We start from the raw sequence: 13,825 nt of genomic DNA on the forward strand, positions 1-13,825 counted from the left end.
GAAGGATTCTTTCAAAGATGGGGTTTACTTTCAAAAGAGCAGCATCTACCCTGGCTTTCTTCTTTTGAAAGCTGCTCTTTCCAAATTAATATGCAAATGAGGTGCCAAATATGCAAATTTATACCTCTTTTGCATTTTTGTTTGCCTTATTTGCATATCTCTTTCAAAAGAGGAATGCAAGTGTAGACACACCCTAAGGCTGTTTCTACACAGGCAACTTCGTTTGTAAGTGGCATGCTAATACATGGAACGACAGATGCTAATGAGGTGTGGATTTTTGGGAAGAAGGGGGCCTCCGGAAGAAGGACTTCCTTCCACAAGCCCCCCCACCCCGGGGGGGGGGGGGGGCCGCACTTGTACACGGCGTTTCGTGTCTGGAAGAGTCCAAATCACATGACATGATGCTAATGAGGCACAGGGAATTTGCATCTGCGCCTCATTATCATCTTTTGCTCCATGTATTAGCATGCCACCTCCAAAGGCCATGGCCTGTGTAGAAATGGCCTGTCTACTCCAGCTCTGAAGAAAGGGGTCTTTCCCAAGAAACCTCATTACATAATATAGGGATGAACACGCTTTTACACCCAGTCCCCCTTTTTTTTGTCCCTGCAATTAGCAGGGCCCTCCCTTCAACCTGTCTAATGCACTCCAAACCAGAGGAAATTTCAGTGATGTTCATACCAAAAAAAAAAAAAAAAACCCTCTTTCAGCACATGTAAGCAAATAAGGCTGTAGCATGTAAAACTTTAATAATTGGTATAGAAATGTGAATAGACACACACAAAAACCACTAACATTTTCAACATTCTTAATGAGATGAACAAGCCTCGGACCCAGCAGGTAGCCCCCCCCCCCCCCCCCCATGAAATTTCATACCCCCCCACACACTTTGCGCACCCCAACCTAGTAAAGAAATTTGCTAGGTTTTATGTTGCTACAGGCCTGCTTGTTTAGCAGAAGGGCACCTGTGATTGCTTCATCACTAAGCAAACAGAACATTGGCCAAGTCAGGGACAACAGATTCCTGGACTGAGGTACCTTTGGGAAATTTGAGATGTGCAGCCATGCATGCCTATAAATAGAGAAGACTTTGCTGAGAGGAGAAGCTGCCACGGGAGCATCTGATTCCTTTTCTTCTCACGTTCCTTCAAAACCATGGCACTGGCCTGCATTGCTGCTCTGCTTGGTTTAGCACCTCTTCTTACAGCTAAACCCCTGGATTGTGAGCCTCTAATTCCAGGAACCATTGACAATGCAACACTGACTAAGGTAAGAAGTGGTTCAACTTCTAATGCCTATATTCCAGATGGGAGCCTCAGTGGCTCATTAAGGACCTAGCATAGACCAGGGCACAGGCAAGGGACCCTGTTAGTGACATTCACCATGTAGTTGGCCTTTTAATCTTACAAACTGAGTAGTATTTACACCCCAGAAATATCCCCCTGAAATACAAACTACTGACTGGAGACTGGGCAAGAGCATGGTGTGCTCCACAGGTTTTTTGTTCCAAGACCTGGAGAGGTCTGTACAGGAAACCCCCAAAATATGTGGCTTCAAGTTGTGCGTAACTCGCTTTGAGGCAAGTTAAGTACAACTTGAAGCTGCTCAGCAGCTGTCAGCCTGCCTAGCTGTGGGCAGCTAAGCAAGCTAAGAGGCTGACAGCAGCACAGCTGGAGGAAAGCAAGGAGAAGCAGCCAGAAAATTGACCAGCCCTGGTCAGTTTCTTGGGTCCCACAAGCAGTGGGGAGCTGGGAACCAAGCGGCAGCCTGGTTCCCAGTTCCCCATCCCCCATTTGCGCGAAAATTTGAGTTAGGTGGAGGTTGCAGGCACGCAGCCCCTGTGTAACTTGGGGTTTTAACTCTATTGCAAGAGAGAAACCCATGAGGGAGTCCTTAGAGATCAGAAGGGAAATTCCTAACAGAGCACCTCACCTATCCCCCCTATCCCATCCAGGACTGGTCCCAGACGAGGGGGAAGGACGGGGAATTGTCAGGTCCCCAGGCAAGATTTGCGGGGGGTCTGACTATGTGCTCCCAAAAGGAGCAGGCCCTTGGGGGAAAATGGGAAAGGTTGGGACACCCAGACTTCAGCACCATCCAGACTGCACTGGTCAGGACTCTAGCTGCAACTTAAAGGTCCCTGGGCACTGGCTGCTGCCTCTACACCTTTTCAGTCCCCAAGCACCAGGGCAGATGCCCCTTTACCATCCCCTGCCCCCCCAACACCTTTGGCAGATCTGGCCCCTGAGGACCATTTTCTTGTGCCTTCCCCACCTAGTTTTAAGCATCCTAAGCAATGGGGATTCCAGAAATATGGGCTTTGGAACTTCAGGGCCTTCAGCATCCTACTCATGCCACTTCGTCTAGTGGGGATTTTTAACAAGTCTCTCGCTGAAATGAAGCTGGTCATCCTGGACTTACGGATAAGGCTGTGAATGGACAAGGGAGTGCCACAGTGGCAGCTAAAAATAATGTTTACAGTCTGGAAACCCAGGTGGAGGGCTGCCCACTGCAGGTAGAGGAGAAATCAATGCCAACTTATGCCCAGGTGACCTCCTTCCCCAGTCTGTGGGCAGGTCTACATCAGGGAAAAAAGTTGATTTGCAATACACAAGTCCAGCTACGTGATTAGCCTGGCTGGAGTCAACATCCCTTAGGGCCAACTTTCTCCCCCAGTCTTACAGAGGGAGGTTGATGGGTGAACATCTTCAGTTGACATCCCTTCCTCCTCGTGACTGTGAGGAGTAGCCAGGTCAAAGGCAGTGTCCTGATCAGTCAATTTAGCCACAGTCCTACCAGACATGCTAAATCAAGCTCCGGGAGATTGACCACCCAAAAGCATCACTCTGCCACTCAGTGTAGAAAAGCTCTGTGAGCCCCTCTTTGAGGGAGAGCTGTGTTAGTCTCTAGCAGCACACAAGAGACACAAGCAGTCCTGTAGCACCTTAAAGCCTTTACCAGTCAGCAGAAGACACCCTTTGCTAATGGGCATGAGCTAGAGCACAGTTGCCATCCAATGCAGCGCTAAATGCCATGCCCACAAAGGGGAGGAGTAGAGCACAGCCATGCTGCCAGCTGAGCTGTTCCCACGGGCAGCTGCTTTACACAAGGCAGTGGGGAGGGACAATGGAGGGCTTTGAAGAGCCCGGGTCCTGTTTTCTCAAGGATGAGGCTGCACATTTATGCCATGAGAAGTAGAGGGGTCGTATTCTGCATCTTGCAGCTTTCCTGGTGCACAGCTTTTCTGCAAGTGGTCAAGCACAGCTGCTTCCCCTCCCCTCTCTCGCCCCCAAGTTTGAAAACAACACATTAGTGTTCCCCACCTAGAACACACGCCATGCTTGGGAGAAAATAGGAAGCAGGGTGCTGGGAATCACACACGTGGGACAGAGACCTGCGCAGACCACTTTGCTGGCATAAGCACGTAATTTTCAGCCCCTTGCCGCTCTTTCAAGAGAAAAGTTAGTGTAAATGGGGGAATGGCCCCGCTATTGTGGGGAACTCTCCTGGCTTCTGTATTACCCAGGTGAAGTGGACCAGCAAAAGATCTGAGTCCTCACTCCCATTCCCTTTATCCAAGGGCCTCCCTGACCCTGAGGGCTCCCCTTCCACTCCTCTGAGAAGCAAAGTCGGCGAAATCCCAACAAGGTTGGGCCCAGGTTTCCTAGGGCTGAACCCCAACCTCGTAGTCACTTAGGGCAGGGGCTAGCATGTCCCCACTCCAGGGTGCTCTCTGTATACCAGCTGCTCTCCTGAGCCACTGATCACCTCATGCAATTCAAAGTGAATACAATTTTCGTTTCAATCAGCTGCTGTGTAGTAAAGAATAAGGAAAAATGAGACAGGTCAAAAGAGAACACATAGCCCCACTCTGGGCCCCGGGGACATCACAACCAGCAGCCTGTTGAGTGTAAGCCCATTTCACAGTTCCCTGGACACTCAGTAACAGATTTAAAAGTCGCAGTCCTACACCAAAAAATTTCATGAATAAAAGGCAAAAAGAAATTTCAGAGCTGCAATTCAGTTGCAAATTTGACTCCATCAACCAAGGATTGAAGAGAGACTGGGAGTGGCTGGCCCATTACAAAAGCAGTTTCTCCATTGGAGGTTCACACCTCCACATTAGCAACTGACAGTGGGCCACGTCCCCCCTGACTGAACTGAGTTGATTTCGCCTCTCCTGATGTTCACAACTCCACATTAACTGCTGATAATGGGCCACATCCACCCTGCCTGAACAGACCTTATCAGCTCTGGCCCTCCCCTTTACTGAGGACACCCCCCCCCCCCCCCCCCCGGCCTTTACACCCTCCTTTGCCCCAACCCCCATGCATCTGCTGAAGCTGGTCTTGGCCCACAAAAGCTTATGCTCCACAATGCATTAGTCTATAAGGTGCCACAGGAATTCGTTTTGTTCTTGAAGATACAGACTAACTTGGCTACGTCTCCGATACAGTTCACAGTCGGGTCCTCTAAAGTCCCAGGGCTCTCGCTCAGGTCCTGGCTGTGCTGCAGGCAGCGCACGCTTCCTCAGGCACTGACCACAGGCCTTCAGAGCCCCTCTCCCAGCTGGAGTTACAGTCCCTCTCCAAGTCTGGCCTGCAAGGCCTCCCAGCTGTGGTGTTTCCCTGCCCAGAGCCTCCTCCCCATCCCCCACCCCAATACACATGTTTGCTGGTCCCAGCTGCTCACCACACCCATCTGCAGATGATGGTTCGTTGCCAGCCTCCAGCTCCTTGCAGTGCTTCTCTGATCCTTTCGGTTCGCTGGTCACTGCAGGTCTGCTTCTTAGCACAGGATCGGTGCTCCATGGGCTGTGCGCCCCTCTGGCTCTGTCACTGCAGGTCTGGCTCCCAGCACAGCTGCGCCCCTTGGGCTGTGTGTGCCTCTGGCTCTGTCACTGCAGGTCTGGCTCCCAGCACAGCTGCGCCCCTTGGGCTGTGCGCCCCTCTGGCTCTGGCACTGCAGGTCTGCTTCCCAGCACAGCTGCGCCCCTTGGGCTGTGCGCCCCTCTGGCTCTGTCACTGCAGGTCTGGCTCCCAGCACAGCTGCGCCCCTTGGGCTGTGCGCCCCTCTGGCTCTGTCACTGCAGGTCTGCTTCCCAGCACAGCTGCGCCCCTTGGGCTGTGCGCCCCTCTGGCTCTGTCACTGCAGGTCTGCTTCCCAGCACAGCTGCGCCCCTTGGGCTGTGCGCCCCTCTGGCTCTGTCACTGCTGGTCTGGCTCCCAGCACAGCTGCACCCCTTGGGCTGTGCGCCCCTCTGGCTCTGTCACTGCAGGTCTGGCTCCCAGCACAGCTGCGCCCCTTGGGCTGTGCGCCCCTCTGGCTCTGTCACTGCAGGTCTGCCTCCCAGCACAGCTGCACCCCTTGGGCTGTGCGCGCCTCTGGCTCTGGCACTGCAGGTCTGCCTCCCAGCACAGCTGCGCCCCTTGGGCTGTGCGCCCCTCTGGCTCTGTCACTGCAGGTCTGCCTCCCAGCACAGCTGCGCCCCTTGCTGCTCTTCTTAACCCTCTCTCCTTTTCTTCCAGAGACCCAATCAAACACCCAGCTCACTCAGAGGATGGGACCTGGCCTCCTGATTCCCTTGTTGGCCTGTCCAACCTGTCGCTTTGGCTGACCGGGTGTGTTGGCCTCTTTCCATTGTCCCTGGAGACTGTTTGTCTCAGGGCCCCATTTTTTCATGGACTCCCCCTCCCCTTTAAGTACTGGGAGCCAGCCACCCCCCCCCAAGTTTTAGTAAGGGGCCAACAATCCCCTTACATTAGTTCCCCCACGTAAGAAGAGACCATTCCCACCAGCCGTAATAAATAATTACACAGCCGCACGTGCTGTGGCTTCCAGGGTGTCTAACCATTTCTTTTTCTCCCTCCCCCCGCCACCCATCTTCACAGGTGCTGGGCAAGTGGTTCTACATCGGCGCAGCGTCACAGCACCCAGAGAGCCATCAGGAGATGGAATCGATCACAAACGCCTATTTCTTCTTGTACCCAGGCAGCCAGCCAGACACGCTTCTCATCACAGAAGTCCTGAGACTGAAAGTATTAGCACAGGCCTTGCTGACAGCAACATGCTCCTTAAGGACAACACGCCCCCTCCGGCAGGAACTAGCCTGAATGACCCCCCCCCCACCCCACCCAGTGCCCCTCATGCAAATCCCTTCTTGCAGTGTGACTTTGCGCTCTGGCTGCGTTTACACTTGCACTTGAGCACCAAAATGTTCATTGTTCCAGGGTGTTTAAGTCCCTCGCCCCAGGAACAGCAACGTTTCGCTGGGGCATGAGAAAGTGCGGGTGCTGCTCTGTCGGGCGGTTGGGGGAGGGGTGCTCCTGCTGACAAATCGAAACCCCCCTTGAAGGGGCGGTGGGAGGGGAGGGGGACACCGACAGACTTGCCAGGCCTCTGGGCAAGATGTGTGGGGGTGTCAACTCCATGCTCCTGGAAGGGGCGGGGGGCCTCAGGCAGAAAGGGTGGGGGCCTCAGGCAGAAAGGTTGGAGCCCTCAGCATCGCCCAGAGCACGCCATTAGCACCCTGCTCTGAGGTGCTGTCTGCAGCGGCGGTGGGTTGGCGCCTCTGGCCCTTTTGAGTCACTGGCCACCCCATGGCAACTGCCCCCTTTGCCACCCCACCCCCACGCTCGTTGGGCCTGTGTAGGGGATGGGAGCATTTTGTCCCCAGAAGTGCCAACCAACAGCATTCGCTTGCCAGCTCTGAGCGGCAAGGCCAAGTGTCGACAGCGGCTAAAAGCTGCACAGTGTAGGCACATCTGTGCTTGGGCGTCCCTGGCTCTTGCCAAGGATGCATGTAGCTGTTCCAGGCTTATCCTTTGGGCCTTCGCATTCAGAGCGGGCCTTGAGCTTCTGGCCAGCTGGCTCTGCCACTGCCTCACAGGGACCCTGTGACCTGTGTGGTGTGTGTTCTCCCATAGAGCAGGGGCCCTTAAAACCAGGGCTGTCGCTCCTGCATCAAATCCCCTACACAGACAGTGCTACTTTGGGAACAAAAGGGTGGAATCAGCTACCCTCAGGCCCACCAACAGTGGGAGGCAAAGGGGACAGTGTTCCCTGGGCCTGACCTCTTAAAGGGGCCCAGAGCTGCTGCCGCTGCCAAAGTACCAGGCCCCGTTGAAGTGCCGTGCCAGCGCTGCTCTGCTGCTGCATGGGGCTGTGAGGGAATTGGGGGACAATGCTAGGATCCAGGAGGGGCTTGTGCCCTTGGCCCTGCCCTTTCCAGGGCTGTGGAGCCAGGTCCCCCCCTCCCACCTTGCCCCAGGGCTTCCATGGCTGTTGACCCTGCTGACACTCCCCTCAGACTTAGCTTGAGCTGACTGGGGTGCTAATGCAATATACACACAGAAAGATCACCTGAGGTGTGTGCTCGATAAAGGCACATTGGTCCCATTGGCTAACAACAGAGTTTAACTCAGAAAGCCACAGAGTGTCACCTCAGCAGTTACGCCACTGATCAGGCTCTTTCCTTTCAGGAAGGACAAGTGTGTGGTGGACAACTCCAGTCACATTTCAGTCATTCAGAACACTTCTATGATGATCAAGAAAGGTAAGGCTCCAGAGGCGCTCAGAAGGAAAGCAGAAGTGCCCAGTGCCTTGCATCAGGGAGCGGGGACTGGGTTGCGGTTGGAGAGGTAGGAAGGTTTCTCCCCTCTATGTCATGTCCTCATTTCTACCACACATGTATCTGGTCTCACCCGGAACAGTGGCTTGGGGAAAAGGGTTCCTAGGAGACCACACGCAGAACTGCCAAAGCTGGTCATTCTGTTACCAGCTAACACTAGGTTCTAAAAGGATTTAACCCGCTGGTGTGAAGGGGTTAAAGTCTATATGAGGTGAGCTTTTGCCAGCTTTACACAGTGCTACCAAATCACAGGCTACAGCCAAGGGCCCTTCCAGGTTTATATCACATTTCCTGAGGTACGGACTGAATACTGTAACCAAGCCTCGTACCTGTTTTCCTGAAGGGGCAAACAAAAGCGCCGTAGCACAAGTTATCAAGAGCAGCTCTGAAGACACGATGACACTATACCATGTTGAAGCAAACCACAAAGGGCTGTCACTCTCTGGTAAGTAAACCACATCGCAGCACCAGCAAAAGCACCTCTGGCTCTCTAGGTCCTTATGTAGCCCCAATCGTACTAGCACCTCACAAACATTTGTGAACTTATCCTCCCAAGCCTCCTGTGAAGTAGAGCAGTTTAATTATCCCCATTTTAAGAGGGAAAGAACTGAGGCACAGAGTAAAGTAAGGCTTGGTCTGCACTAGGCAGGGAAGGTGATCGAAGATCTGCAATTCTAGCTCTGGCAATTAGGTAGCTAGAATCGACTTATCGCTAATCAACTTACCTGGCCATCCTCACTGAGGAAGGTCACTGGGAGAGTTTCTCCCATCAACCTTCCTTACTCCTTGCATCTCACAAGGAGTACAGGGGTCAACGGCCAACCCCGACCAGTCAATTTTGTGCCTCCCTACCAGGAGGGAAAATCACACAAAATCAAACCCCAGAAGTTTGAACCTGAGCGGGTTGATCTTCCCGATAATGTAGGCGTGGCCTAAGTGCATGGACTCATGGCAAACAAGAGCCTGGAACTGAGTACAGGCCTTTCACGCCCCAGTGCCCTAAACTGCAAGAGCATCCATCTTTCTGATCTGTCACTGGAAAAGTGGCTGTATGACCAGAGAAAGAGGCAGGGAGACGCCATGAAATAAAAGTAGCTGACTAGTCTGGCCTGGGTAAAAAGTGTGGATGATTCTAGATCTTTCAAAGCACTGTCTATATGATTAATAACAATTATCCAAATCCTATGGCAGGGATATTTGCTCTCCTGGATAAATGTTTAAAGCCTGGGAACCAGTCTTGATTTTAGTGACACCCCATAACTCTTCCCATCTCCTACTGGAGAATCACTGATCAGACAGTCTTCTTCCCTTTCCCACACTGAATGACAACCACAACAGGAGAAATATAGGTGCCAAGAAGAAAATAGAAAGGGGGTGCAGCTCCTTTAGGTCACTGGGCAGAGGTACATGCATGAGGAGTAGGCAAGCTGAGTATTAGTCTTTGTTGTTGTGAAAACCTCAGACAGACCAGAAGTCCAATGCAGCCACTATACCCCCTAAAACCAACCCAGCCAAATGAGTTTCTTACAATTTGATATTATCTTATTTAAACACAGCGCGGACCCCAAACGTGACTATGGAGCAACTGGAAGAATTTGAAACTCAAGTGGCCTGCCTTGGACTGAAGAAAGAGGAAATACTCTATTCCAACAATAAGGTAAATATCATCATGGGCTTCCGATGAGAGTTATCAAGCCATTGTTAGACCTTCAGAATTGCATTGAAGTGAGCTAGAGCTGGGATCACATTAAATGCTTCAGCTTCACCCCTGAAAAGTGACTTAAAAAAAAATGTTTAGTAACCCAAAGCAAACCCCAACATGTGGCATGTTCAAGAGTATGCATTGCGCCATCATATGATCTAAGACATGATCCATCCACTGCCTTTGAATGAAGGGAACCAAAATTGTTCAACCCTCTGCTATAAAGTAGGACCCTTCAAATTCATGGCATGAAAAACACGTCACAGACTGTGACATTCAGCCTTTTGTGTATGTTTAGCCTACACTACACAGAGTCCATGTGGGAAATCATCGTTTCTCAAATTGGGTGTCCTGACCCAGAGGAAAGTTGCAGGGTTATTCTTTTGGGGGGCGAGGGGGTGACACTATTGCTACCCTTACTTCTGCGTTATTGCCTTCAAAGTCAGGCAGCCAGAGAGTGGAGGCTACTGATTGAGGGCCCAGTTCTGCAAACAGCAGTACAGAAGTTAGGGTGGCAATACCCTGCCATGCCATCCTTAACTTCTGCACTGCTGCAGGAGGTGGCTCTTCCTTTAGAACTAGGCTCCTGGCCAGCAGCTGTTGCCTTCCAGCTGCCCAGCTCTGACAGAGCAGAATTAAGGGTAGCAGAACTGCCACCTCCCACAACAGCCTTGCAAACATTCCCCCACCCCCCAATCCTTTTACAATTACAACACCATGAAATTTCAGATTTAAAGAGCTGAAATATGAAATTTACTATTTTAAAATTCCTATGACCATGAAATTGACCCAAATGGACTAGGAATGTGCTAGAACCCTAGCTATACGAAATATACAGGTAACCCAAGGGCGACGCTGCAGTAGTTCAGAATGAGCAGGAGGGCCAAAACCAGCCAATATCCTGAAATGCCAAGTGTGCAGCACAGGGACAACAGTAAAGTTCCCTGGTGGCCACCAATGTATTAACAGCAAATATTATATAAACCAACTTTATATTTTTACCGGGTAGGGCTGTTAACCCTAAGCCAATGCTCCGTTCTGAGTACAAAGGGTTAAGTCAATGTATAAATCAGACAGCTTACAGGTGCAAACCCTGGCTCTATGCCCAGGCCTAAACACTGTGTTTTCACTGCACTGAATCCTTTCCCTAAAGGAGGACAAGCTTCACAATTACTGAATCTGATAGACCCTGATCAGGTACCAGACTGGTTTTGATTAGAGTCCTTCTCTTCCCAAAGCGCCTAACCCTTGGCAAGTGCCACTAGGCTCCTCATTCACCATCTACACCTTTATCTTCTCAAGTCTTTTGGAAGCTTGTCAAATTTAAGAACCGCAATAGTGACAACATGAGTTGCCAAACCCAGGGCCTGCAAAAACATAGAGCTGGTGTGCAATGATCAAGGGCAGGCTCATTTCATGAATGCTTTTTGTTCCCTCTGATCAGCGAGCACTCCCCAGAACCTGCCCTCTTGAGCTACAGAGAACAGACTGTTCTTGCTACACAGCTTCTTGCCGCAGAGGCAGTGGAAGTTGATAGGAATTCCTTTTGGAAACTCCAATGCGTTAAGCAAGAGGCATTTGAAAATGCAAAAGATGCAGTGGTAGCTTTGCTGTAAACAAATCCTGCAATATTTAGAGCATGATTTACATACACACACATTGCTGATTTTCACCCTTGCTCATCTCTGCAGGATCTGTGTCCCATGGAAGAAGAGGGAGAAGTCAAGGCTCATTCAGTTGAGGTGGTAGAACCATCACTGGCGTAATTCACATTTCCATGGCAATGTTGCCCTCCACACTGGATATCAGCAGTTGTTAATGCTCTTCACCTGTTCAATCACAGAAAGATGTCAACTTTTCACATCTGATCATGTGGTTTCTATGGCAAACTACTGACATTTGTATTTATTGTGTTCTGCAGTTTTAAATTTCCAAGCACTCTCTTCATGCATGCAGAGCTCAGCAACCATTTATTTGTTCTCAGTTCCCAGTGCAGACTTCTACAAAGGAGACCCGTGCACTATGTTCACACCTGAAGACTTTACCTTTGTTCTTTCTTGCCAAATTAAAAATAAAAATAAATCTGACTGACTAGCTATTTGCTCTGCGAGTATAGTAAAAATATACATACTGGCTTCTTTTTTAAACAGTAAAGATCTTGTGCTGCCATCTGCCATTTCACACAACACTTACTATGTCCAAAAACAACACACACACACACGCCCCTTTGAATATTCTGTAAAACAACTCTTATAGCTGAATGATTAAAAAAAAAATCACACTTCCCCCCCACCCCCAGTGGCATCATACCACTTAAAAACAAACTGTGAGTTAATAACCATTCATTATCAAACTGAGTTTTCTTTTATCTTATTCTCTCCCCTGCATGGTTTCCCTGCTCCCCTACATTGGGGCTAGTAACAACAAGTGTTAGTGAACCCAGTAAGGACCTGATTTCACTCTCATTAGACATCAAGGGAAAGATTCCATTTTACTTCAGTCAGAGTTGGAATACTAGACACTAACAACCCAGTCTCTCAGGTGAGGTGACCTGGGGAAGGAAACAGCTGACTTAAAGATTCCTTCTCTGTTTCAGTTTGAGACCTCAGAATACCCATAGCCACTCACTCACTGTTATCCAGAAACCTGTGTCACATTGCCTTTGACATAGCCAAAACCAACCCAGCACCATGTGCTCTCAAACCTACCAGCCGTGTACAGAGGTGTTAGCACCACTGCAGGGCCCACCCAGAGATTTGTGGGTTCATGGGGTTGAACCGGGTCTGGGAACTTCACTACACCCTGCCAGATGCAATTCCACCAACTGGGGATCACAATGAATGGTGACACTGTCCTCTGGCAACTCTGTGGGTCTGAGATTAAGTTAAGGATAGATACAGCGTGGGAGTCACACTGTCTAACTCGGGGCGGGGGGGGGGGAAAGATGGCCTGTGGACCTCATCCGGCCCACCAAGCCACTGCATCCAGCCCATAGGCACAGCAGGAGTCTCCACCAGACTCCCTGCCTGCCCCCTCACCGTATGCCACTAGGAGCCTGCAGAAGCTCTCAGCCATGTGCGTCTTCAGAAGCTCCAAGCCCAGAGGAAGGGCGGAGGAGAGACTTTGCGCACTGGCCCTACTCCCAGCACAACCTCACAGCTCCTGTTGGCCAGTTTCTGGCCCATGGAAGCTGCCTGATTGCAGGACAGGCAGCACATGCAGTACCCCTTCTGCTCTCCCTTCTCTGGGCTCACAGCCTGCAGAGCAGCACATGGGTGAGAGCTGCTGAGTGGCCTGTGGGAGGGGGCAGGCAGGGCAAGCAGGGAGCCTGGGTGAGGGACTCTGCTGGCTGGGCGCCACCTAAGTAAGCCCCTTAAGCATCCCAAACCCTGCCACCCCCAACCCTCTGTCCGCCTCCTGAACCATACCCCACGTAACTCAAACCCTCTGCACCCAGACTCCCTCCCAAATCCCCTACACACCATCACAACCCAAATCCCTGTCCCCCCCTTCCTGCAGCCCTCCTGAAGGTCAGAATCCTCTCATGCACCCACACTCCCTCCTGGTCCCACCCCCAAGCTCCCTTCTGCACCCAAGCTCCACCACAGACCCTGCACCTCTTCCATTAATAGAATGGAAGCATGCAGCCCTGGACCTCTTACCAAATTCTTAGAGTGGTCCCGTCAAAAATTGTTGCCTGACTTGTCCTAACCACAATGTAGCCAACCCCCAGAGTCCAGGGCGCAATCATGAATGCTCCAAAAATTTAAAAGAAGGCAACACTCACAGTTAAACTTTATTATTTTATCTCTTTAATACTTGAGGATCTTTAAAGATTTGGATGACTGGCATCTGTGATAGGAACTTGCAACAGAAAATCTAGTGCGGCACAGGGGCTTGTTTCATCTGGGAACATGCAAGAGCTCACAGCTGCATATTTCATGCCAAACAAAAGTGCAGAAGTCAGTGCAATAGAAACTTTTTTAAAAACACATACATTTTCCCAGAAAGACACAATGCAGCATGATTTTTTTTTATACAGGTCGAAATGCTCGAATCCAGAACTCTGTTGTCCAACAACATCCATAATCCAGCATGATTTTAGTTAGCTGAATAACCACATCATGAGTGTGGCCAAGTTTTCCCAGAGTCCCATAAAGTTTGTTTACATCCACCAGTCCTGGCAATTATTTGGCTGTAATTTACCCCAATAATCTTCTAACAGCCCAGTAAGCAATGGAAGTGTTGTCTGTAGTCTGTACAAATTCTTCTATCCGGCACTGGTCGGGTACCAAGGATGCCGGATTAGAGAGGTTCGGCCTGTATGTGCTCAGAAGATTTTAGTCCTTCCAAAAATGGCTGTTTGATTTTGATAGCTGTGAGAGAGAAGAAAATAGATTCTTGCACCCAGATGAGTAACTTCACCCAGAGTCCATCTTTCTCGCTTCTCTGGCACAACACTGGTCTACATTGCTTGTGTTCTCAGCTTAGCA

The 13,825-nt window shown here is 50.6% G+C and overlaps 1 protein-coding gene across 1 annotated transcript; it reads left to right on the top strand.

Moving 5' to 3' along the window:
• Positions 1-1,155: 1,155 nt before the first annotated feature.
• On the top strand, positions 1,156-11,420 carry LOC142023988 (alpha-1-acid glycoprotein-like). Its single transcript, XM_075015524.1, has 6 exons — positions 1,156-1,269; positions 5,892-6,038; positions 7,486-7,555; positions 7,974-8,075; positions 9,187-9,287; positions 11,024-11,420. Exons 1-6 carry the CDS (start codon positions 1,156-1,158, stop codon positions 11,096-11,098), a joined length of 609 nt encoding a protein of 202 aa, XP_074871625.1. The 3' UTR covers positions 11,099-11,420.
• Positions 11,421-13,825: the final 2,405 nt, after the last annotated feature.

This window comes from Carettochelys insculpta, chromosome 21 (genome assembly GCF_033958435.1).
Source record: "Carettochelys insculpta isolate YL-2023 chromosome 21, ASM3395843v1, whole genome shotgun sequence".
Classification (NCBI taxonomy): domain Eukaryota; kingdom Metazoa; phylum Chordata; order Testudines; family Carettochelyidae; genus Carettochelys; species Carettochelys insculpta.

Bases quoted from the DNA above. Each gene is read 5' to 3' on its own strand.
- LOC142023988 (XM_075015524.1), top strand. From the start codon at position 1,156: ATGGCACTGGCCTGCATTGCTGCTCTGCTTGGTTTAGCACCTCTTCTT. The intron at 1,270-5,891 runs GTAAGAAGTGGT...CCATCTTCACAG, and splicing joins ACAATGCAACACTGACTAAG to GTGCTGGGCAAGTGGTTCTA. The intron at 9,288-11,023 runs GTAAATATCATC...TCATCTCTGCAG, and splicing joins TACTCTATTCCAACAATAAG to GATCTGTGTCCCATGGAAGA.